At 47.3% G+C, this 25,949-nt stretch overlaps 1 protein-coding gene across 9 annotated transcripts in view; it reads left to right on the forward strand.

The window, feature by feature from the left end:
- The window catches only part of BAZ2A (bromodomain adjacent to zinc finger domain 2A), a 64,618-nt gene that overhangs the window by 5,088 nt on the left and 33,581 nt on the right, over positions 1-25,949 (forward strand). For 3 of the 9 annotated variants that reach the window (XR_014004692.1, XM_081181222.1, XM_081181227.1), the window contains exons 1-2: positions 15,316-15,512; positions 23,130-23,267. Coding sequence is in view for 7 of the 9 variants with exons in the window: in XM_081181222.1 (XP_081037348.1) it covers positions 23,132-23,267 (136 nt within the window). In the remaining 2 variants the exon portion in view is untranslated. Of the gene's footprint in view, positions 1-15,314; positions 15,513-15,723; positions 15,861-16,154; positions 16,345-22,599; positions 22,625-23,127; positions 23,268-25,496; positions 25,581-25,949 lie in introns of those variants that run through there. The other 6 variants (XM_081181228.1, XM_081181223.1, XM_081181225.1 and 3 more) reach the window with 6 other exon arrangements.

A 25,949-nucleotide genomic window follows, 5' to 3' on the forward strand; every position in this document is an offset into this window, starting at 1 on the left:
GGAAAACACGGGCATATGCAAGCCTGAAGCTTGGACTTGACAGCCAAACCTCAGTTAAAAGATGAAGTCCAAACCAGCAAAAAACATAATTTAGAATGATATCTGAATGGTAGATGGCATCAGGTCTTCAAAATGACCGTGAATGATGGGATGTTTCACATACCTACAGAGCAGCCATAGTCTGAAATATTTTTTGGTCTAAGAGTCTTATGACCTGATCCTATGCATGGATATTAGAAGTAAGTCCTGGTCAATGGAAAATACTCTGAAGTAAGCATGCAAAGTTTTGCAGTGGGGTTAATTGTACAGAACTGTGTTTGATCTTGGTGAACTCGTACCAGTATGCCTGAGTCAGGGGAGTGAGTGTTACAGAATCATGGAATTGTAGAGCTGGAAGGGTCCATGAGGGTCATCTAGTCCATCTAGCTCCTTAAAGAACAAATTTATGATGGCATAGTATTTTGCGGACACTGATGAAGTGTTATCCGAAGTTGACATTGGTTATGATGGATGTTTTAAGCTGCCTTAAAGGTGGAAAGGTGGGATATAAATGTTTTAAATTGTAATCAAGGGTGAGACCTCTGAGGCTTATATTTCTGGTCCCAGCAAAGGCACATCTATGTACACATGTTCCAGTCATGCCGGGTCCATAAACATTCAGTGTTTTCCAAAATGTAGGGTGATTCGCTGAAAGAATCCTCTAGGACCACTTAGCCACAGCCTGGAGGCAAAGTGATAAGGAGAGAAAAGGTGTGCAAGATTCTGGACTATAGTCGGGGGGGGGGGATAGGTGTATGTTTATCTGGGATGGAGAGCCTTTGGCCCTCTGGATATTGCTGGTAGTCCAACTCCCATCAGCCCCAGCCTGCATGGTCATTGGCAAATGATGATGGGAGCTGTTATCCATCAATATCTGGAAGGACACTGGTTCCCCAGCTCTGGCAGGTTTGGGAGGCGACGTGTTGATAGTTGCATGAGTGAAGTGCAGAAATACTTGATTGCATTTTTCTCTGTTGGGAGGCAGATAATAAACTTGGGCAATCTTGTTTCGGAGGACAGAGAGGGCGAGGAGAGATAATGCTTTCATGTATTTTGTTTGGGGGACGCTGCCTCCGGGCAGATCCCTGCTCCAAGGCCACTTTCCCACTGGAAAGTAGCTCAGTACAGCAAAACATCTGTGTGTGGGCAGCAGCCTGTGCCCACGTGGGAGATATGCCTTTCTGTGTCTCTGGTAGTGTAGGGAAGAGAATATCCCACAAAACCCTCTCCTCGCACACTTGAGATCACAAGCTGGGAGTGCTCCTTAGCCTGCTTTCCACTGCGACCCTGTGCATTTTTATGCAGAAGCAAATCTTCCGCAGGCAGCAGGGCTTACTCCCAGGGAAGCTTTTCTAGAATCGCAGCTTCTCAAACCAGCGCACGGTGCTGCTGACAACCAAGTCAGGGCCAGGGTGACCGCCACCCTTGTGCAAGCATCCTTGTGCATTGATAGCTCAGTCGGTTAGAGCACGGTGCTGATTATGCCAAGGTTGGAGGTTCGATCCCTGTATGGGACAGCTGCATATTGCTGCATTGCAGAGGGCTGGACTACATGATCCTCATTCAACTTTATAATTGTATGTGAGTAGGGGTGCTATATGAGCGCCGCAACCCCAGAGTCGGCCACGACTGGACCTAATGGTCAGGGGTCCCTTAACCTTTACCTAGGGGAGGTAGATGACACAACTTTGATGGCTAGATGGCACAACCTTGATGGCAGAAAGTGAGGAGGAATTAAAGAACCTTTTAATGAGGGTGAAAGAGGAGAGCGCAAAATATGGTCTGAAGCTCAACATCAAAAAAACCAATATCATGGCCACTGGGCCCATCACCTCCTGGCAAATAGAAGGGGAAGAAATGGAGGCAGTGAGAGATTTTACTTTCTTGGGCTCCATGATCACTGCAGATGGTGACAGCAGTCACGAAATTAAAAGACGCCTGCTTCTTGGGAGGAAAGCAGTGATAAACCTAGACAGCATCTTAAAAAGCAGACATCACCTTGCCAACAAAGGTCCGTATAGTTAAAGCCATGGTTTTCCCAGTAGTGATGTATGGAAGTGAGAGCTGGACCATCAAGAAGGCTGATCGCCGAAGAATGGATGCTTTTGAATTATGGTGCTGGAGGAGACTCTTGAGAGTCCCATGGACTGCAAGAAGAACAAACCGATCCATTCTGGAGGAAATCAGCCCTGAGTGCTCACTGGAAGGACAGATCGTGAAGCTGAGGCTCCAATACTTTGGCCACCTCATGAGAAGAGAAGACTTCCTGGGAAAGACCCTGATGTTGGGAAAGATGGAGGGCACAAGGAGAAGGGGACGACAGAGGACGAGATGGTTGGACAGTGTTCTCGAAACTACCATCATGAGTTTGATCAAACTTTGGGAGGCAGTGGAAGACAGGAGTGCCTGGCGTGCTCTGGTCCAGGGGGTCACCAAGAGTCGGACACGACTAAACAACAACAGGGGTGCTAACCCGATCCACTTATTTCGGATGCATTGCTGGTTTCTCTCTCTCTTTTTTTTAAGTGCCCTTGTGCGTAGGGCAACCTCTTTCTCAATCAGACGGTGTCGCTCGGGGCGGGGATGCTTGTCACGCTTGTCTCTCTCTCTCTCTCCCTGCGTGTGACTCACAAGCAGGCAAGAGGAGAGACGACTGCTCTGGCTGAAGGCCTGGAGGAGAAAAGTGTGTGTGCGCGCTCGCCCGCCCGCCCTCCTGCTTGCTTGCTGCTGCTGCTGCTGCTACTTCTTGGCTGCATGGAAAAGGAAGTGTTTGGCTCCAGCAGCTGGGGAAGAGGAGGGGCTCCCTTTACAAAAGCCCCAACCATCTGTCTCTCCTCGCCTGCACCTTGCAGCAGTGCCGCACCGTGCAGGGCGCGCAGCCTCCAATGGCCTCCGGGGGTTGTTTGTTTGTATGCGCGGGTGTGGGCGGCTGCTTTTTCACCAGATCCTGTGACACACAAAAGCGGAGAGGGAGAGAGGGAGAGGGAGGGATGGAGGAGTTTCCAAGCCGCCAGGGGGAGAACCAATCTAGATCTGTCCAGCCCACCTTCCTCCTTAGCCACCATCACCACCGACCACCCACCCAGGAGCAGCGCTGCGCGCATTTCGCAGGACATGGGAAGCGCAGGCCGGCGAAGCTCTTGATTCCCGCTGATCCCCAGCCATCTTCCCAAGCCTACCCCCCCCCCCCCTTATGCTTTGCTTTCTCTCCTCGGCCCCGCCTGTATCTCCCACTCTCTCGATCCTCCTAGGGAGCGAGGAAATAGATGGCAAGGCAGCGGCGTGCCCCGAGGAGGAGGGCGGTCGGCTTGTCTGCAGAGGCTGCGAAGCGGGTGGCTGAATGATGCGGCGTGGGCGGCTGGCGAAGAGAGCTCTCTCTCTCTCTGGGAGAGGAAGGGGGGGACACCCCAAGGGATCTCGCCAGGAAAGAGCCTCTATGAAAGATCCCCCCACTTGCAGGAGGAGTGCACCTCGAAACTGCTCGTCTGTGCTTCAGATTGCCTCATTCCTTTAATCCAGAGGTTCACTTCTCAACTTGGGTTCTGTTCTGCACTACATGCAGGGTCTTCCACACAGGCCCTCCAAGTGCCCCTATTTTCCAGGGACAGTCCCGGATTTTCAGAAGCCGCCCTGGTTTCTGATTGGATCCCGGAATGTCCCGCTTTTCCTTGGGGAAAGCCCCCATTTTTATTGGAGAAATGTTGGAGGGTATGATGTCACACTCCGGCTGACTTCCCCATCTGCTAAATGGGCATAATACTCTGCCCTAGGTTCCTAGAATTAGTGACACAAGAAACCTCCCTCTGCCCTCATCCCTAAACTTTTGGAGTTAGCCTGGTTATAAGCCTCTCTCGAAAGCTTTAACTTTTCGGGTGCATGGAGGTGATATACACACAATCCCAGTAATCCTTAGCAACAGCCCAGGAGGCTAGGTCATTATTATCACCCTTGCATTTCAAATGGAGGAAAGCTGAGGCTTTGGAGTACAGTGACTCCCATAAAGCCATCTGGCAAGGTCATAGCTGAGTTTGAACCAAGGACAAAGGATGCCTTTGGTCTCTGGAAGGACCAAGACGGAGCTCTAGCAGTTTTCTTCCACTTGGTGCCCTTGCGTACATTTTGGACTACAACTCCCACCAGTGCTGTTTGGGAGTGATGGGAGTTGTAGTCTAAAACGACTGGTGGGCACCTCGTGGGGAAAGGCTCAACAAGAGGGTCTCAGAACTGAATCCAGGTTTCTGCTTTAGATCAGCCTGACCCTAGAAGGGCGAGGAACCTCAGCTTGGGAGCCAAATACAGGCCTCTCTATATCTGACCTTTGGAAATCTTCCCAAGGACACAACCCTCACTGGCCCCAGTTTGCAAAACACACACACAAAACACAAAACCAGTGTTTTTGTGAGACTGTATTGTGTCCTTGAACTGTGACAATGCCTTCTGCTTGTAGAAGCAAGCCAACTGTCCAAAGTTTAAAATTTACATTTGTTTCTCCACCCCACTGGTCTTGCCCGCCACTAGCATGTGGGGAAGGTTGCCCAGAAGGGAGTACTGTCCGCAGGCTGGGGCGAAAAACTGATTCCCCTTCCATAGAAGATGCCTCCTTCTCACTGGGCAACCTGCAGTCAACAAGGTCACAGGTCAGAAGGGGACAGGCAAGGGTGGTCCTTGCAAAGAGTATAAAAATGCAGCAGTTCCCTCTGCTCTCTCAGCAGCCAGAGGAGGCCTGCTGTGTCTTGTCTAGGGTTGCCATATTTCAAGCAGTGAAAATTCAGACAGAAAAATTGTTGAGCTTTTTGCAAAATCGTTTTTAAAAAAAATGCAATTTTGAGCTATTTTTATGGGGAAACGGAACTGCCGACTTGGGCTGCCATACACCTGGATTTTCCCAATTTTTTTGTGTCACAGAGAGGAGGGGAGGAGATCTGAGCAGCTGTCAGATCCAATGTTCTGCGTGCATTTTGTAGCACGTTACTCTGAAGAGTGACCCCCTTTCTCCACCGTTACAAGAGATTGCGGTCTGCCCCAGCATATTATTGTGGGGAGGGAGGCTGGTTCACACATGCATGTAACGTTGCTTGATTTCTCATCGCTTGATGACTTAACATACTGACCTCCTTCAAGCATGGAAGCTGCAAAGCCATCCTGCCCTGCAAGGGCCTGCAGCCCCCACTCAGCCCCCACATATCAGCTACAGATGCCACGAAAAAGCACAGAAAGCAAAGCCTACACACATAGACACTTAGGTTTTCATGTGTTCTGGATTTCATGCTGGGTTCCAGAATGCATGGTAAGTCTGTATGTTTTACAGGTTTCTGCAAGTGGACTTTCCTTTGCAGGTGTCCACACTTAAAAGTGTGGACATTAGGGTCAGGAGTAACAACACCATGCAACATTGGGGGCAGGGCCTGTAGTGCAGCCCTGCAGCTCAGTCCTACATAGAATCATAGAACTGTAGAGTTGGAAGGGACCTTGAGGGTCATCTACTCCAAGCCCCTGCAGTGCAGGAATCTTTTGCCCAACGTGAGGTTTGAACACACAACTCTGAGATTAAGAGTCCCATGCTCTACCGACTGAGCTATGTGATGCCCCATCTTCTGACGTATGCCCAACAGAGGGCTTTGATGTCTCAAAGCTGAACGGAGCTCCCTTCAGAAGTATTTTGTTAGAGGCGCAGTGAGTTCCGCGATGGCTCGTTCAGTTTCACCCTCTCAACTCACTCCTTGAGGAACATGTGTACCAGTAGGGATTGTTTATGCCCGGAAGGTGGTTGATCTCCAGATGATCTTGGATTCCAGCTTCCATCAGCCCCAGTTGGAATGGCCAGTGGTTTGAGAAGATGGAAGTTGTTGTCCCACAGCAGCCGTAGGTTAGCCATCCTTGATCCATGCGATCCGAGTGTCTTTTTCAGCCAGGATGGCACTGAACACATAGGACCAACCACATGAGGACCAACCACAATTTGCCCTGTGGAAGAAGCTTTCCCAGTTTTTATCAAGCGGCATGCAAAATCTGCCTCCACAAGGACACAGACCAGAGCTCAGGCTTGCTTAGCTTCAGTGAAGTTGCTGCTTCCTTTGCCTTTTGAGTACCACGTCATGGCATAATGGGGATTATGAATTATTCAGGGGCCCGGTTTACAACGTACGCTGCGGACAGGAAAAGAAATGGCTGGCCCTGGTGAAAAGGGCTCTTGTCTTTCAATGCTTGGAAACAGGTGTGTAGCTCTGAAGGTGATAGAAAAGATGGAGTCACAAAAAGACCTGTTATGTTACCCATGTTAGAAACACTGAGCCTCTTGATGTCCAAAATCTGGAGCTTCCAGGAAGGACTCAGCAGTTAGGGGCTGGTTTGCACAAGTTTAATCCTTTCTTCTGGCATTAATTCCCTGCTTGGATTTTGATTCATTGTCTCAAAACCCCATGTTTTTCCTTATTCCTCCTCCATGCTTCTTCACGTCACCTTTGTTTCACTTCCTCTGTAGGTTGTGTCCACACCAGTGTTCATATAGAAGGATGGGTTGGTTTAATCTCGTCTGTGTATAATGTATAAGTTGACCCTTAGGAGGATCCGCACTGCAGCCCATCATAATCACTGGTACAGTGGCTGCTTTGGGGTCTGCACTTGCAATATTTGGCTATCCTACACTGTCTCTGCATTTCCAGGTAGAAAAAAACCCCCGAGCCCTTCCTTCCACGTCCTGCTCTTGAGCAAAGTAGACACGCAGCTTTTCGCTTGTGACCTTCTCTGTGCAAGGACCATGTCTCTGCCATATTCTGTACCACATGGAAAGGTATGTGGTGAACCAGTTGTTTTTCTTGTGATCAGGTATTCCAGAGAGAGATTGCAAATAAGTTTAGGATTCCTGGATACAGATCTGATGGAATCTAGAGTGGCAACTAAATAAAGCAAAGCGAGGAGATTAAGTCCTGTCTGCTTTACAACTCCAAGTATCCTTTCTGGAGAAGAAACGATGCGTCCTCTGTGTTATATATCAGCTTAAATTTATCTTATTTGCCTCCTGCCTTCCCTCTAAAATGCTGTGGTATTGTGCATGCCGGTAACCAATTTTATCGTCACAACAACCATGTAAAGTCAGTTTGATAGAAACTTAGCCCAAGTTTAGCCAATGAACTTGATGGCTAAGGACTTGAACCCAGGGTTCAGTATTCTTAAAGGTAAAGGGACCCCTGACCATTAGGTCCAGTCGTGGCCAACTCTGGGGTTGCGGCGCTCATCTCGCTTTATTGCCCGAGGGAGCCAGCGTACAGCTTCCGGGCCATGTGGCCAGCATGACTAAGCCGCTTCTGGCGAACCAGAGCAGTGCACGGAAACGCCGTTTACCTTCCCGCCGGAGTGGTACCTATTTATCTACTTGCACTTTGATGTGCTTTCGAACTGATAGTTGGCAGGAGCAAGGACCGAACAACGGTATCTCACCCCGTCACGGGGATTCGAACCGCCGACCTTCTGATCGGCAAGTCCTAGGCTCTGTGGTTTAACCCACAGTGCCACCCGCATCCCTTTCAGTGTTCTTACCTACTGCATATATTGCCTGGTTCTCGGCAATCCTTACAACAGTCCTGCATGGTAGGCCAGTGTTATTATCGCCATGGGGGCACTGGGAAAGATTGGCTTGCGAGTTCTGAAGCAATTATTCACTTGCTTAATTCTTTCTGGAACTGGCAACCTGCAGGGCGATCTCTTGAATCTAGCAGGAAAAGATAAGATAAACACCATTCTTGTGCAGATCTAAATATGTTATCACAGACAAGTGTTGGCAAACAGGCATCATGTCTCCATCCAAACATGTCACACTTTTGAGTCACAGCATGGACAGGCATATATTTGTGTATGGGGGGGGGGAGAAGTGATGGGGTTTTCTCCTGCATCTGTTTTGTGTTTCCCTCTGCCAGCCAGCCAGCCTCTCAGAGCTGTTCCATCCCCCACCCTAAGCTAGAGAACACAGGAAGATTTCTGCAACTCACTCAATAACCTACTTTTGCCTCCAGCAAAGGAGACAGGCAAATTTCTCTTGCTTCACTCATTGGGTTAAAAGGGATCTGAGTGCTGGCTGCTTTTGCTTTAATGGGCCTGTCTGGTTCATCCCAGCACCCCCTGCAGGGAGTCTGGTTCTGGAGGTGCTGGGCAGACTGGGATTATTAGTGGCAAGTGGTGAATGGCCCCAGGCTGGAAGATGAGCCACTGTGTTTTCATGGCTAGAACTACATTATCTGCATGGGAGAGGAAGTATTTGGATGGTGACATCATGTAGGCGTGTATTCCTAAAATGGCTGGATATCCCTTGTTTTCCCACCCACAAGGTCACTGGAACCCTGTGCAGCTAGGAACTCGGCGCTGGCTCGGTGTTCCTCCTACAAGGACAGTGCCCTTGTATTTGTGTGATGTCTGAATGACTGAGGGTACGTTGTGTTGTTTGCCGTTAGCACCAAGACTCCAGAATGTGCTACATCTCCAGAGAACATTGCTGTTAAAACAAAATAATGGCATGTCTGTCCAAAAGACTTGGGCTGTAAATTATCGTATTTTAAGCCTAAGAGCTGGGATTTTTGTGCTATTGACCTTTATTTTTCAACAGCACGGTTGTCCCAAAATATGAGATGAAATAAAGAGAGGCACGTTTGTGTGTGCATAGAGTGTCTGCTCCTCATAACTGAAGCCACAGTCTGCCACCACTTAGTCAGCATTAAGGGTGGGGGCTTGTAAGAACATTAGAAAAGCCTGATGGATCAAGCCAATGCATCCTGGTCCAGCATCCTGGTCTTACAGATCCCTTTGCAGAAACCCGGAAGCAGGATCCAGCAACTGGTATTCAAAAGCATTGCTTCCTCTTTGTGAGGCAGATGACCTGGCTTCCTGGCAAGTTAGGCCCCCCCCCATATTCTCTTTTAATGAAATTGCAACTGCAATCCTATACTTACTTACCTGGGAGGAAGAAGCATTGAACTCAATGGGGTTTACCTTTAATAGCTGAATGAGATTGCATTGCATTGTGTGTTTGGGGGCGGGAATGTTGGGTATCAAGTCAAAGTTTATTTGTTGTTGTGACCATCCTGGTCATTGCAACCAAAAAGGGGGGGGGGAGTATTATATGCATGCTGTGCATAGAATATGTATAGATACCCTTTAAAATACAGTGATAACCGAGTTATACATATTTGTGTAGGTCTGAATTTTAATGTATATAAGTTTCTATGTTACATTACCTATCAGTCTTTACAGTCCACCATATTGATGAACGTTCTCAGTTTTGGGGCTGCAACCGCGAATCTTGCAACTCATGAACTTACTGGATCCAGACAGCAAATATGTGATCTTCACTTGATCATCCACATCAGGCATCTTACACAATAGTTCACAAATGTATTTAGTTCACTTGCAACTCATGAACTTACTGGATCCAGACAGCAAATATGTGATCTTCACTTGATCATCCACATCAGGCATCTTACACAATAGTTCACAAATGTATTTAGTTCAGAATACATAGGGCAGTACATAATGGTACAGATGCAGGTATAATCCAGATTAATAAAAAGAAGTCAGTGTTGATTCCAATGGGACATTGACTGTTCTCCATTACGGTGCAATCCTATGCAAGTCCCACTGAGTTAAAAATGGGACTCCCAGGTAAATTGTATTTAGGGTTACATCCTAAACCACAAGCTTCTTTTTCTTTGTGGTAGCCTGATTCATAGTGGTGATGCTGTGGGCCTTATTGGCAGCTTTAATTTACTGCTAGAGGATTACGATTTCAAGAGCATGGATTCCTTATTGGAATATTGGAGTGGCAAATACGCTTTTAACACCTTCATGTTTTGTGGAAGCGGGGAACAGAATGATGGTGTGTTGTGGGTTTTTTAAAAATAAAATAAAATGAAGGGGCTCTTTTAATTCTCCAGCCCCAAGAAATATGATGTTTTGTGTTCTTCAGCAAATGTTTCATTTGACTATCCATTAGCACCAGGACCTATGTGGTAGGATTCCATTAAGCTATGATGGCTGGATTGATGTGAGTTGTCTTCCAAAACACCTGGAAGGCACAAGTTGGCAAAGGCTGTCTTAAAAGCCTCGTGGGATAGAAGTTGCTTGGTGGGTGGAGGAGGGGGCAGCACATTTGCAGGTAAAGGATCTCTCCATAAAGGCTTGTACCCAGCCTTGAGTGGACTGCAAATACTGACACTTTCAGCAAAGCCTGCAGAGCTACGGTGAGCATGTGATAAGAGGGAGCAGGCAGCGCTGTGACCCTGGAGTCTCCCTCCTTCTGCTGACTGCGTGAGACCTTGATGAGAGTGCTGGGCCGCACCGCAGCAATCTGTGCCTCAGTTTCTCCTTCGGCAGAGCACAGCCAAACCCCTAAACAATGATTAATTAATGACTGGCTTCCAACGCTTTGAGGTGGGAGGCTGAGCTGAGGCTAGATAACAATGATGAGTTGTTTTGCTGCGTCTGGCTGACTCAGCTGCCTGGATTCAGCACAGAATGGAGCTAATTGGGAACTGAGGAAGGTTTGTTCTGTCTCATTCCTCCCCCCCCCCTCCCCAAATATCTGTGCTCCCTGTAAATTCTGGATTTCCCTATTGCCCTTTCTGGGCAGGGCGAGAGCACAGGGATGTATATATTTTTCTACCAATCTCTTCTGTTGTTTGTGGGATTGTGTGTGTGTGTGTGTTCTTCCTGTGTCCTCCATCTGCCCTCTGGTGTCTTTTCCCCCTTGTCCTCTAGCTCAGCTTGTCCTGCAGCCACAAGAGATGTAATTTTTGGGCTCTGTTGCTGCTGGCCTCTGCATCTCAGGGAAGGAGGAGCTGGCAGGGCTCTGGCAGCTCCAGTCTCCTAATAACCACAAGTGCTGCAACGCCAGAGCTGGCAGGGAGTGGAGCGTATCTGCACAGGGAAGAGCACCGCAGCTTTGAAGGCCCAACATACGCGTCTTCCGTTGTGCGGGCTTGTCAGAAGCTGTTCAGAGTATACCAGCCCTGAAAGATTTGCTAGCACTTCAGCCTGTGAATTGTGTTAATCCTAGAACTATACAGATCAGAGTGCCATGAAGTGAAGCAACCGCCCACAAAATTGCGATTGGGGCTATCAAGTCTTCAGTAACTTGGAACTCAGTAGGGGAAGTTTAGCTCCATCATTTGCTTTAAAGCAGCACACACACACACACACACACACACACACACACACACACTTCAAAAGGTTGAAGCACTAAGGGGATATAAGCAGCCAAAAAATAAAAGAAAGGAAAACCAAAAACATATTGGAGGAAATTGCACATGGTTGAGAGACTTGACCTTTCGTAGCACGAAATTTAGACACTTTCCCCCATATGTCTTTCCCACAGCTAGTTTGATACATGTCACTTTTCACCAGTATAAAATGTTCGTCTAAAATAAAGTCACTTGCCTTTATTAGGACTAACTAAAATGTCACAGTGGGCACACAAAGCAGCAAAGGGACGTTAAAAAAAAAGAAAGCATGAGGAACATCATATACACCAGGGTAGTGAGAGGAGTGGAACAAATAATACCTCATTCACTTTTAGAAAAGTGTGCTGAGACAAATATATGCTGATGGAACTCCCAAGCCCATGGTGAGTGTACATTTTAGGGGAGATAGGCCCATAAACTTTATTTTTCTTGGTCACATCCAGAGATGGCACTTATAGGGCAGCAGAAGATAATGTTATAACTCCTGAGCTGAAGAGTCAGCCCAAAGAACTAATAATCTGTAGCGTGCTCCATCACCAGCCTACAGAAATTCTTCCTCATTGTATTGTTTTTTTTGGACTCAGGGTGCTGACCCCTGTAACTTGGTAACTACGCCTTCATCCTCCTGGTATCAAAAGGCCTATCTTGTGGAATTTCTTTCCTCCATCAGTTTTTTTATAGGAACATCTCTTACGTGCCTCTGCTGAACGACCTGTCACTACACTTCCATCTTGCAGATTGTCTGGCAAGTTTCTATATTTCCACAATGACCCCAGAAATAAGGTTCTCATCCTGCTTGGCAGGGGGTTGGACTCGATGGCCCTTGTGGTCTATTCCAACTCTATGATTCTATCCTGGCTTTCCTTCTACCCTCCCACACGAGAGCCTCCCATTTATTTGAGTGCAATGACATTGAAAAGCATGCCTTCCCTTGTGACACCCCCCCTTTGCTTTAAGGAGGCTCTTTCCCATGTGCCTTAAGAGGTGGAACCTTCTCCATGGTCTGTGGAATGCCCTCCTCACAAGTACAACAGGTGCTGACATTGCTATTGTGTCAATTCACAGCATTTGTTTGCTCAGGTATCTTAATTATCTTAACTCTTTAGTGGGTGATCATTTTAGCCTTCGCTGGGTTGTTGGTTTTTTAGCTGCACCTGTTTTGTATTTTGATGAATTTGCTTTTTAATTGACTTGGTTGTTGTAATTTATTTTGGAGTGTGACCTGCCCTGGTATTGGTATCAAGGAAGGGTGGGCTGTAAATTTAATTAATTAATCTATCTCGCTTTGTTGCCATCTGTGGGCAAAACAAGGAGCTGGGCCATTCCTCTAATTTTATAAGTATCAACCATCTTCCTTTTAGTCTTGTTGCTCCTTTGAATTAAGGAATCTTTCTTTAGTGTTGGTCGGCATTTGTTGTTGTTTAGTCGTGTCTGACTCTTCCTGACCCCATGGACCACAGCACGCCAGGCCCTCCTGTCTTCCACTGCCTCCCGCAGTTTGGTCAAACTCAGGCTGGTAGCTTCGAGAAGACTATCCAACCATCTTGTCCTCTGTCGTCCCCTTCTCCTTGTGCCCGCCATCTTTCCCAACATCAGGATCTTTTCCAGGGAGTCTTCTCTTCTCATGAGGTGGCCAAAGTATTGGAGCCTCAGCTTTCAGGATCTTCCCTTCCAGTGAGCACTCAGGGCTGATTTCCTTAAGAATGGAGAGGTTTGATCTTCTTGCAGTCCATGGGACTCTCAAGAGTCTTGCCACTAGGTGACCACAATTCTAGTAAATGCCATTCCAGCAGCAACAACACAGCAGCAATATGAGCCTTCTACACTGCAGCATCCTTACTCCCATCTTCCTAGCCACTGTCCATGCTGACACAAATCCCGCAGTCATACATCTAAAAAATGAGAAGCTACTATTGTCATGTAATCAGGCTCTCCCTCCCTCATTGCTTTAGCATTGTCCCCCTCCATCAACCATGCCTCACTCAAAAAAATTAAAAATCACTGCTCCTCCCTCTCAACTAGACCAGAAATGAGGAACCTGTGGGCTACAATTCTCACTAAACCTGACCATTGCGCATGCGTGCTAGGAGCTGGAGACCACCAATGTGGACTATGTGTTCCCCACCCCTGCTGTAGACTCTCCACATCAAACTAGGGTTTTGCCCTGAAACTTGTTTACAGAATGCCAGGATGCGGCCGTTGAACAGGTGAAGTTAACAACAGAGAGAAACAGAGAGCTGGAGCACATCATTTGCTTTCCCATCATTTGACAGTTTGATTTGCAACAGTATCTTTAGTGTTTACACGGCTTCTCCCTGTTTTTATCCCCATAAAGCACATTTGCATTAGGTTAATCCCAAGCTAGAGTTCAAGGCCAGGTTTGGGTTCTGAAAAAGCCAACCCTCTAGTCTAGCCTCTGCACCAAGATTGCTGTGTTTGAAGTATATATATGAGTAGCGTTTAACCAGTGATGGTTCACTCACACATGCAAATCATTGCAACAGCTGCTGTGTTGTTCACCAAGTAATGTGAATGCAGACGGCAAACCTGTGTAGGTAGACACTCAGAGCAGGTACAGTGTGCCTATCCTTAACCGCTCCCGTCCCACCCTAGCATGGAATGAGTGGACGCTAGCCCAGAAAGGTGGCATACAAATACTTCAATCAAGCTTGTGTACATATCATACATTTAAAGGACACTCACCCCAAGAATCCTGGGAACTGTGGTTTGTTAAGGGTGCTGGGAATTGTAGCTCTATGAGGGGTGAGCAACAGTACCTAGGATTCTTTAAACATATGGTGTGCATTCAGCTCAAGGGTGGCTCACTTGTTGCTCTCGAGATGTTGCTGGACTACAACTCCCATCACCCCATCCCATTTACTCCCTTGCCCTGGGGGGTCTAGTATTGCAGCTCAGCAACAGGGGTTAGCCACCCCTGACTTGAAGGATAAGACATTTTCAAAGGGCAGGAGGAAGCAACCATATACAGTAGTACCTTGGGTTAAGTACTTAATTCGTTCTGGAGGTCCATTCTTAACCTGAAACTGTTCTTAACCTGAAGCACCACTTTAGCTAATGGGGCCTCCTGCTGCCGCTGTGCTGCCGGAGCACAATTTCTGTTCTTATCCTGAAGCAAAGTTCTTCCTGAAGCACTATTTCTGGGTTAGCGGAGTCTGTAACCTGAAGCGTATGTAACCTGAAGCATATGTTACCCGAGGTACCACTGTACTGAGCCAGGCCTGGTTGGTTGGTTTTGCCTGCTCCTCCGAGTGGCAATGGCTCTCCGCAGGGTTTCATAGAACTGTAGATTTTGCAGACCCCGGAGGGTCATCTAGTCCAACCCACTGCAAAGCAGGAATCTCAGCTAAAGCATCCATGACTGCTGGCCACCCAACCTCTTGCTTAATAACCTCCAAGGAAGGAGAGCCCACAACCTCCCGTGGCAGACCATTCCGCTGTCCAACAGATCTTCCTGCCAGAAAGTTCTTCCTGGTATCTCTCCTTCCTTGCAACTTGGAGCCGCGGGTTCGAGTCCTCCTACCCTCGAGAAGAGCAGGAGACAGCAAGCTTGTTACCTTTCCCCACGTGGCCAGCCCTTGAGCTAGTCGAAGGCAGGAGGCTCTTCCTCTTTCCCAACCCTACTGGAGAGGCCGGGAATCGAACCCTGATCCTCCTCTTCCATACGAAACGTGGGCATCCCTTTCGCCCGGAGCTGAGTTGCACGGTGTCAGAAGAGGAAGAGGTCTTTTTCTCCAATTCCACCCACTCCTTTTGCAGGGCTTTCCCTCCGCTTCCGCAGCCAACTTTACCCGCTACGCCTTTGTGCATCTGGTTACGGGTTTGTTTATTTGGAGGGTCTCCCGCCGAGGAACCCCGCTCGCTCCCCCTCCCCTTCCTCTCCTCAGCGGCGGTGTTTGCCGGGTCAAGCCTTGGCGCGGTCACGGCGGCGCAGGCGGTGGGGCGCTAGGACCCGGCGGCGAGGCGCCTCAGCCGACGACGCTCGCCCCGGCGCTCGCTCCTTCGCTCGTTCGTTGGCTGAGCTCGGCTTCCTGGCCAGAGACGACGACGACGACGGCCTCGCCTGGTGCGGCTTCGGCCTGCGCCACCCTCCTCCCCTCGCACCAGCCTCAGCCGGTGGCCGCCGCCGCCGCCGCCCACCCTTTCCCGCAGGCCATGCTGCGGCGCGGGGTCCGACCTTTCCCTCAGCGCGGCGGGGCCATGTGAAGAGCCGGCTGACACCTCCCTCAGGTGAGGCGTCCGGAGTGTGAGGTGCGCGCGCGAGGGGTGGGGGTGGGGAGAGGAAAGAGAGAGTAATGCGTGGGGCTGAACCAAAATGCGGACGGCGGCGGGGGGGGGGGAGAAAGACGTATGAGAAAGACGTGGCCCCTGAGGGGGAGCCGAGAGAAGTTTGGCCCGAGTCGTTGTGAGTTGGGGGGGGGGGAGAGGGAGCGAAGCAAGTTTCATCGTAGGTGGGGGAGGGCGGCCGGCGGCGGTTGGTTTCCCTCATTCCGCTCTCCCGAAGTGAGGGGCGAAGGCCTAGTCAGGAGAGGAAGGCGAGGGAGTGTGAGGGAGGACACGACGCCCTCCCGCTTTGGGGTGAGACAGGGGGCCTCCTCCTCCTCTTCCCCTCCCCCCCACCCCAAAAGCCCTGAGGAGAAAAGAGGCTCCTTCGGTGGGGGAGGAGAAGCCCGTTGCCGAAGACATAACGCCTCCCGGGGGCTGCGCGTGTTCGAAGCGCCGCGCCAACTTCTCTCGGGAGTCGTGTGGGGACGACGACGACGACGACGGGCTGAAGTTGGGAGCAGGCCCCGCGGGGCACCGGCTCTCGCCCTCACGGCGATGCGGCGGTGCTCCCGTCTTCCCCAGCCCGGCATGGCGCGGTAGTCGAGGGGGAGGAGGAGGAGGAGGCTGGCGAGTCCCGGTAGCGGCAGCGTCGAGCGAGGGGAGCGTGGCCGCCGCTTCGCTCACCTCCGCAGGCGAACTGAAGAAGGGCAAGGCCTGGCCTTTGGGCTGGAAACGTTTGGGGTTTTGCTCCCGGAGAAGAATGGCGGCGGCGGCGTTGTGGCTTAGTGTATAGGAGGTGGGAATTGGATGTGTTTTAACTCCACTTGGAAGTTGGGGGAAAGGCGCCCTGAGTGTTTTGTCGGGTGCCCTTAGTTGGCCTGGAGAGAGTGGCGGTCGGTTTTGCGCGGCCGCTCCCTGGGCTCCAGCTCTTCTTCCATGGCGGCGAGGAGGGCTGCAGGTCCTTGAGTCTGGGGAGATAAGGCTGTGGGAAGATGGGATCTGTGGGCTTCGCTAAGGATCCCACTAGATCGACGAGAAAAGGTCGCTCCCTTCCTGGGAGTAGGGACGTGACCCGGGAATCCTGGCTTCCCTTTAGGGATCTCTAAATTTGGTGATGCCGCTTATGGAGAGAATGGTTTGTAAACAAGGATGCAGGTACCTGGGAATCTTATTAGCACATACACAAGTCATTAATATCCTGAACAGGGCTGGTGTTTGGAGACAGAAATGCCTTTTTGATAAGTCTGTGGAAGAAAACCCAGGAATTCTGCTTTGTGGATGGAGATTATAATCTGGGATTATGGCTCCGAAATTTGGGTTTGCCCTAGTTTTCATATTGGACACCGGAAGGATTTTCTAGTTACTGTGGGTCCCCTTCAAAGATTGTTTCTGATACTGGTGGTTTAGCATGTGTACAGGAAGTGTTATTTGTATGTAGGTGGTATGGGGCAATTTCTGATGGCAGTCTTCCATGTATTTCGGAAGTTGAGAGGCCAAGATCTTAGTACCATGAGGGAGGCTGCAAATGTGGTTTGGCTGGATGATGGTTAGGGCTGAGAGAGCCCTTTGTGTATGTGTGGAGGTGGGGTGTGGGCATAGGGAATCCCCGGTGACTGGCAGCTAGGTGAGTGGGAGACCAGAACTGTCTCTTCCCCTGCTTACAACATCTTGATGCAAACAGCCCTCTTTCCTCTGCTCCCTCCCCCAACCTTGCCGGAACTGGCCGGGAAATGGCAGCTGTGTTTGTTGCTTTCTGAAATGTCCTTTTTAATCAGATTTGGTTTCTGTTTCTGGCTTTCCCTAAACTCCTTGGCTAGATTAGCCCTATTCCCCAGCAGCCAGTTGGCACAAGATCCTGTAGTTTAGGGTTATCACCACCTTCTTTTTAAAGTTACATGGAATTTAAAGAGGCAGTCATATATATTCTAACTTAGCAAAACGGGAAGCTACAAAGCAGGGGTCAGCAAACTTTTTCAGCAGGGGGCCAGTCCACTGTCCCTCAGACCTTTTGGGGGGGTAGGACTATATTTTTCTTGGGGGGGGGGAGAAATGAACAAATTCTTATGCCCCACAAATAATCTTCATACGTGTCACACTTACATATAGTTCTCAAGTATACACTTATTTTATGATTTGCCTAGAGTACGCCATTTATCCTGAGGTATTTGTTAGTGGGTCATTCGTGGTTGCATTCACAGAGCATTCTCCCTTTCCTTTTTGTTGGATTTCAAGTGAAGCAACATAACCATGGAAAACCAAACAGTGTAAGGTTACTAACAGATATATTGTCATTTAGAGGTAAATTATGGCAGCCTTCCTAAAAGAAGGCTATCCATGATCCCTTTTCATCTTTGATTTCCTGCAAATTGAATCACGTGGCCCATATTTTAAAGCACAGATGGTGGGGCATGGCTTGTGACCTTCCTAAAGTTGTTGATCTACAACTCTCTTCATCCTTAAATGTTGTCCATGCTGCCCGGGGTTGATAGGAGCCAGAGTTGAACAACATCAAGAGAGCCACAGGCTCCCCATACCTTTTAAGACATTTTTGTGTTTACAGGGGCTTGGTTGCATTGCACAGATATAGAACTTGGCAGTCCTCAACAACTGAAAAACAGTTACTGGTTAAAAGGTTCTAGATTCTTCTTGGCCTCAGCCAATGGCAATCTTTCACAAATGTCATAACATACCCAGGACCTCCCTCTTTCATAAAAAGAAAACTTTAATAAGATGGTGCATCTAATTTAACTCCTGTTCCCAATTTGTAGTCTTACAAATATGTTACTGTAAAAAGAAAAAGAAATTCTACATGAGAAGTACTTATGTGAGTAAAAAAATATATATCAAGGTTTTTGTTGTTAATTTCTGCAAGGGCAAAAAGAGCATTTTATGGTGAAGTATGGAGGTAGGACTTTCAAAGCAGGACTGACCACATTGTCTGAAGCACATTTTGACAGCTTAGGACAGGAGGTCTTGTTTTATGATTAGGACAGGAGTGTTTCATTTCTGTGGCTGGAGAGCATGAGCATGCATCAAACTCCACACCCATTCACTAAGAATAGTTAAAAACAGAAGAGGCCCTGACTCGACAAGGCTGTAACCCATCTGTACATACTATTAACTACTTGCCCTGCCCACGGGGAGAAATGAACGACTATGGTTTCATCCTTTGCCACTTTCTCAGGCTATAGGATTCCCTGCTCCCATCCTTTTCATACATTTGAAACATCTGCTTCTGCTGGGATCACATGAGAGACATAGGTCTGAGATATTTACAAATAGGACCTCTGTCTATATCAGCTGTTCCGTGTTATTCTGGCATGTGCCGCTCCTGTCAAACCACACCCCTTCCCTTTAAACTGTTTCTGTCGTTCTTGTTGGCTGCAATTAATTCATCCATTTTGCTTGGCTTCTTTCCTAACAAACCATTCCGCCTTCCCCTTTAATTACAAGGCCTTCCCAGCACTTCATTTCACCTCAGCTCCAGCTCTGCTTGTCCCTGTGCTGGAGCAGCAGCTGCCTTTTCTGCTACTACCCTGGCCCTTAAAGGGATATTCACAGTAATTTTATGGTTCAACTCAGCTGCTGTGCACTGTCAGGGTAGCATCCATTGCTTTTTGAAAGGGGAACAGCAAGTGGAATAGTGGCTTTAGTGCGTTGCAGAGATGATTCCTGACAGTGCATATTGAGTTGAGGGAAAGGCATTTTCCCTGCTTCTATTAGTAGAAGCCTTTCCCCACCCCCATCTCTGCAGCTACAGAAGCCTTGCAGTTTAGGTGGTGGAGCTTGGCATGACATTGCAGTAATAGAGGTGTGTGTGGGAGAGAGAAGCTTCGTGATGTGAGGGAGATTGAAGCAGTGAAGCAGAAGCTATGGATGAAATGCGTATTTCATTAACATTTAGTTTATTTATTTTTACACCTGGTTTGGGTACATAAATTTGATTTTGACAATGATTACTTCCTGGGGAGAAAAGGGCAGGGTGATTGATTTTGACCTGGTCAATTATCTAAGTATGTTAGCTTGGCAGAAATAAAGATTCTGAAAAAGAAGCAGCTCTGCATTCTGTTTTTTTCTCTCTAAATGACTTTTTGACTTTACATTTTGGTCACTAGCACTTTTCTTCCTGGCAGTGAAGCATTTCTAAGCTCTGTCCCTGTGCAAGGGCATTTGGAAAGGTGCTGTTCTTCATGTTTTCTGTCCAAGCATACAGATGGGGGGTACGGTGTATGTTTTAAGCAATATTGAGACGCTTCTAGAGTTAAGGCTACAACTTTTATGGCTGTGGAGCCCACCCCTCAGAAGGAATGCACATGCCTAGAGAGGAGGAGCCCACACCCTACTACTTAGCTCTCTTTCAACCACTACTACAGTAAGGTAAAGGTACCCCTGCCTGTACGGGCCAGTCGTGACCGACTCTGGGGTTGCGCACCCATCTCGCTTCAGAGGCCGGGGGCCAGCGCTGTCCGGAGACACTTCCGGGTCACGTGGCCAGCGTGACGAAGCTGCTCTGGCGAGCCGGCACCAGCGCAGCACACGGAAACGCCGTTTACCTTCCCGCTATAAAGCGGTACCTATTTATCTACTTGCACTTAAGAGTGCTTTCGAACTGCTAGGTGGGCAGGAGCTGGGACCGAACGACGGGAGCTCACCACGCCGCGGGGATTCGAACCGCCGACCATACGATCGGCAAGTCCTAGGCGCTGAGGTTTTACCCACAGCGCCACCCGCGTCCCTACTACTACAGTAGCAGGGGGAAATTTCTCTGTGGAATGTGCTAGGTGGTTTTTGTCCTCTTCTCTGTAGCTTTCTTCTTAAAAGTCTTTCAATTATTTTCCCTTTTGTCCCGTCCCCCCATATAGCTTTTATCTGTCATTGTTAATGTTCACTGTATGCTTATGGCACAGCAGCCTTCATATAAGCAGTGTGAGGGGTTTGACAGTTCATTGACCATGACAGGTAGCCATTCCTGGTACAGTGGTACCTCGGTTTAAGAACAGTCCTGTTTACAAATGATTCGGTTTACGAACTCCATAAACTGGAAGTAGTGTCCTGGCTTGTGAACTTTACCTCGGTCTAAGAATGGAATCCAAACAGTGGAAGGGCACCGGCGACGGGAGGCCTCATTAGGAAAAGCACACTTCTGTTTAAGAACAGTTTTGGTTTAAGAATGGACTTCCAGAACGGATTAAGTTCGTAAACCGAGGTACCACTGTATTGGTTCTGTCTTGAGGAGGCACACAGTATGGGCACCTGTTTTTAGTGCCATAATTTATGAAGTAAGTACTAGGTTCAGTAAAACTTTTGAAACAAATAGCAAATACAGGAGGGGGAGGAAAGATACCCATGACTTTCCTTTTAATGTGTTTGTTCTCAGACTGTGAACTGTTTGAGAGGGTTGGTGTCATCTCTCCTGTTAAGTAAATGGACCTGTGCCATCATTATTTTTGAGGGGTATCCTAATATTAGGTTATTCCATAGGAGTTGCCCAAGTGCAAGTGTCATCTCTTTCTACTGTTCATACTCTTATATATATAGGATGCCACACCATATTAAAGGTTTGTTGAAGTTTGTTCTGAGCTTTGAGTGGAAGAAGTATTATTTAATAGTGAGGCTTCATGGCAAAGCTTCTGGATTCAAGATGTAATATAAACTGTGGCTGCCGTAATTATTTTAGTAAGGAAGTTTCCTTGGTGACTTATTGTGATGTACGTGCTTACTTATGCAGAAGATGTATATTGTCAGACTGGTCTTAATCTGTAGCTTGAACTCCATCCTCATTCATCCATCCATGTGTTGCCTTCCTTGGCAGCTGTCCAGACCTGCCTTGAGCATTTTCTCTTTAGTCTTCTATTTCAAAGGGGTGGGGAGGGAAAGGTCCTGCTTGAAGCTGGTAGGAATGCCATGTTTGGGAGCCACAGATGTCCCACTGGACACACAGGGAATGGACTAGGCCCCATGCCAAGAGATTATGCCCTCTGCTTTATTTTCATCCAGTTTCTTTGAACAGTGCATCTATTTAGTGCATTAATTTCTGTAACAGGAAATGGTGGCTTTTTCCCAGAGCTGCAGAGAGGCGAAAGTTCATCTGCATCCCTGTGGAATGAGAAAATGACTAGCTAGGCGGGGGCGGTGATGCTTTGGTAAAGCTTGCATCATCTGATGAGGAATTTTCACATACTACTTTGCAGTGCATGAGGCCTAGAAAGCCATGGAAGGAGCACGGACTTTGCAGTCAGCCTGCTCAGTAAAATGTTTTTAAAACAGGAACGGCTCTGCATTAATACACTGAATCCCTCTTTCTCAGTAGTAATGGAGCCTTTTAATCACTTTTCCAGAACTGTTTGGTCCTTAGGTTTCCTCTTCAAGGAAAGCATTTTAGGGGCCTATTTGTGTGGCAAGTGGACTTTATAACTACATATTAAGAACCATCCTGTGGACATATTGCTATTTGATAGCTGAGTGAGAGTAACCCTGAAGCTTGCAAAAGAAATGTGTTTAAATAGATTCTGCTATTAGAATGGAGTGCCTGAGTGGATTTCAGAACCCCTGGCTGAACTTTCCCCATTCAAGATAAGTTGAAATAATTGCTGCTGGTCACCTCATGACATACCGTATTTTTCTATGTATAAGACTAGGTTTCCCCCCTAAAAAATAATGTCAAAAATTAGGGGGTGTCTTATACTCTGGGCCATCTCCCCCCATTTTCTTAAATCTGAGTCCCCCAAAATAGGGGGCTTATACATGGGGGTGTCTTATAGACGGAAAAATACGGTATATTTTTCTTATAAGGATTTCAATGTGAGGACTTACATTGTGTGTTTGGGGACATTTCCCTTTCTCCTAAGAGGCAGAGATCAATCAGTCAATGGTGAACTTAGTTGCACAGTTTCTGATGAAAGCCTGGGTTTTATCAAAAGGGACACAATGGCTTTAAATATATGGACATTAAACTATCTGTCCTATTGGTATAGCATCTGCCCTGCTTGCTAATTTTGAGAGCTAGTGTAGCATAGTAGCTGCAAGACTGAGGTGTTAGCCAGGAAATCACTAGTGCACCACCTGTCTGGCCATAGGTAAGCCATTCTCTCTCAGCCTGCCCCCCCCCATTTGCAATATGGGGATTATAGTATTGTTTTACCTTACAATACAGTGGTACCTTGGTTTGCAAACAGTCTGGTTTGCATACGTTTTAGATTACAAACACATCAAGCCTGGAAGTGCATGTCCCAGTTTGCAAACTTTTTTTGGATTACAACCCCCCCTTTTTTTTTTTGGGATTACGAACAAAAAAAATTTGGAGGCCCCATTGGCGAACGCGGGCCTTGGGTTACAACCTGTTTTGGTTTACAAATGGACCTCTGGAATGGATTATGGTTGTAAACCAAAGTACCACTGTATCTTGTTCTAAGGATTATTGGGATAAGATGTGATAAAACACTAAATGTCTTGGTATCTTTTGTTCAGTCACTGGCTAACATGTTATGTTGGAGGATTTTTTCACTGCTGCCTGTGAAAAGCAGCATCTATGTAATGACTTTAACTTTCTGTTGCATCTTTTGCATTTTCTTTTCTCCTTAGAAATGGAGGCGAACAACCATTTTAATTTCACTGGCCTTCCCTCTTCACCTGCTGCCTCAGGACAGAAACCTGCGCCTTCCTCAGGGGACAATGTCTACACAAATGGATCTCCCATGAACTTCCCTCAGCAAGGGAAAAGTAAGTGTGGGGCAATGGACCTGGGTCTTTTGACCTTAGTGACAGGCATCAGCATTGATCATACATGGTCTTATAGCAAACACTGCTAGCCCTTGCCTTTATAGATTGAGGTTCCACTTCTTTTCTGAGTATCTCTTTGCAGAATGGTAAGGAGAACTGTGTGGATGATGGTTGTGCCTCAGGAGGAGTGTAAGGAACTTGAATACCACAGCAACAGGCAAAGTTGTGTGTATTCTCACAGGCCACTGTGAAAACACAACTGGATATGATGTGAAAATCCAATATTTTCTTTCTTCCTGTTAAAGGTGGGAGAAAGAATTAAGGCTAGTCATGGAATAAAAACTCAGATGAGTGCTGTTTGCCTGCTGGGAATGGAACTTAGGGGAGGAATTCAACTTTGCACTCTTCTGAACATTGTCAGTTCATGCATTTCTTCTTGCTAGGTGGAATATTCTCCTCTCCCCCCACCGTGTTCTGTTCTGGGGATTCTCCTGACCCTCTTGAGTATGGGTAGGCAAACTAAGGCCCAGGGGCCGGATCTGGCCCAATCGCCTTCTGGGAATCAGCATGTTTTTACATGAGTAGAATGTGTCCTTTTATTTAAAATGCATCTCTGAGTTACTTGTGGGGCATAGGAATTTGTTCATCCCCCCCCCAAAAAAATATAGTCCAGCCCCCCACAAGGTCTGATGGACAGTGGACCGGCCCCCTGCTGAAAAAGGTTGCTGACCCCTGCTCTTGAGCATATGGGAGGAAGCGGGGGGAAGCCCTGTTGCGCTTGTGGAAGCCCTTGCGCTGGTTTCTGCTAGCATGCTGAGATGCATGTATCTGGGCTCAAGAGTTGTTGCTGATTCAAATATGTTATAATTCAGTTAAAGCAAGCTTGGAAGGGCTTGTGAAGATTTAGGGTAATCCGTGTAAGGCATTTCCCAGTGGGCAGTTTTTATCTGACCTTGCATAATTTCTTCAGTAGTGGTGTTGCTTCCCAAAGGTTTATTAATTTTAATTAATTAATTTGGCAGAATATTAAAGTGAGGCTGTTGCTTGTAAACTAACAAAGAGTGCACAGAGGAGCTGGGAATTGGAGAACATATTTTAAAAACAGCAACAACCTAAGGCAAAGCTCAAAAGCTGCTGAAGTAAAAGTGTGTATTCCTGAAAACATTCCCAATTTACGGATGTTGGAATATGACCACTCTTTAAGAAGGCACTTTAAGAAATAAAGAAGGTAACTGTAAATTGAAGAGTTTTCAGGAAAAAACACCTTTTTAGGTTCACTTCCTTGTTTGGAGGAGAGGGTTGGAAATGTTGTCCTTTCCTCTCCCCCTTTATAGATGTTGAATATATTTCTAGCTACATTGGAAGGAGAGAGTCTGCTTGGGTTATGACACCACTTAACTCAAAAGAGGAGCCTTACCTGGCTGCCTTTTTCTCCTTAAGATGCCTACTGAATACTAAAATGAAAAAATTCCTTCCAGTAGCACCTTAAAGACCAACTAAGTTAGTTCTTGGTATGAGCTTTCGTGTGCATGCACACTTCTTCAGATACACTCTGAAGAATGCACACGAATGCATGCACACGAAAGCTCATACCAAGAACTAACTTAGTTGGTCTTTAAGGTGCTACTGGAAGGAATTTTTTCATTTTGACTATGGCAGACCAACACGGCTACCTATCTGCTACTGAATACTAGTATGGGAGGATGAAACACTTTTCAGTTTCCTTCTAGAGCATGGAAATGCTGCTTTGTCTTTGATTGATAGTAGTTCTAATCTTTACATCAATGACCAAGACATCATCCTCCATATCCCCTCTTTTCCACCTAGGCTCAAAAAATAAAACAGGGTTACCCCATTTTCTTTATCGAGAAATGTTCTCCCCACTGGCTTGCAAGGAGCTGGTAGCCTTTCTAGAATTCTGTCTATCTGGTCATATAGGGTAAAGGTCTTCAAAACAGACCAACACTCCACTTCTGTTGCTGCTTCTGTTGTTCAGTGGGCCTCTGCCATTTTGGCTGTTAGGACCCTGTCTAGTTTGCAGTCCCTAGCTGCTACCACCTATTTTACCTTTTCCACTCAGATTCCGATAAAATTTCCTCCAAAAACCTTTAGAATAAGTACAGATACAGCCACCCCAGAAATAGTAGCGCTATAAAGGTCAGCCCAGCCATTGCAGTCCTCATTGATTAAGGATGGAAACGGATCAAAATTAGCATCATCTTTTTCCAGAAGACAAGAAAGAAAATACATCCCGATTACAGCTCTTCCCATACTGAAGACATACTAGGTGGAAAAGACTACATACATTGGGAGGTGAGGGGAGAAAGGGGGGCATGTCAACATTTGTTAAAGGCTAATGCATCTTTTATCATTTGTAGTTACAAAGAAAAACTTAGAAACATGACTTGAGAATGTGGCAAAAACATAGAAATCAGTAGGCAAGGGGAGGAAATAATTTGGGGGGGAAATTTGGCAAAAAGGGGAATGGGTTCAAATACTGCATATGAGAGAAGTAGATGCACTGAGATATGCGTGTGTCTTTTTGCCTTGCCCACCCTTCAAGGAGCTCAGGGCAAAGTTCATGAAGTTATTTCATTCAGTCCCTTCAACCATCTTGAGGTATGCTAGAGTGTTGGCTTGGGCTGATCTTAAACCCAGACCGAGTGATGAATTAATCTCAGA

This window comes from Podarcis bocagei (assembly GCF_964188305.1).
Source record: "Podarcis bocagei genome assembly, chromosome: 2".
In the NCBI taxonomy this organism is placed as follows: Eukaryota; Metazoa; Chordata; class Lepidosauria; order Squamata; family Lacertidae; genus Podarcis; species Podarcis bocagei.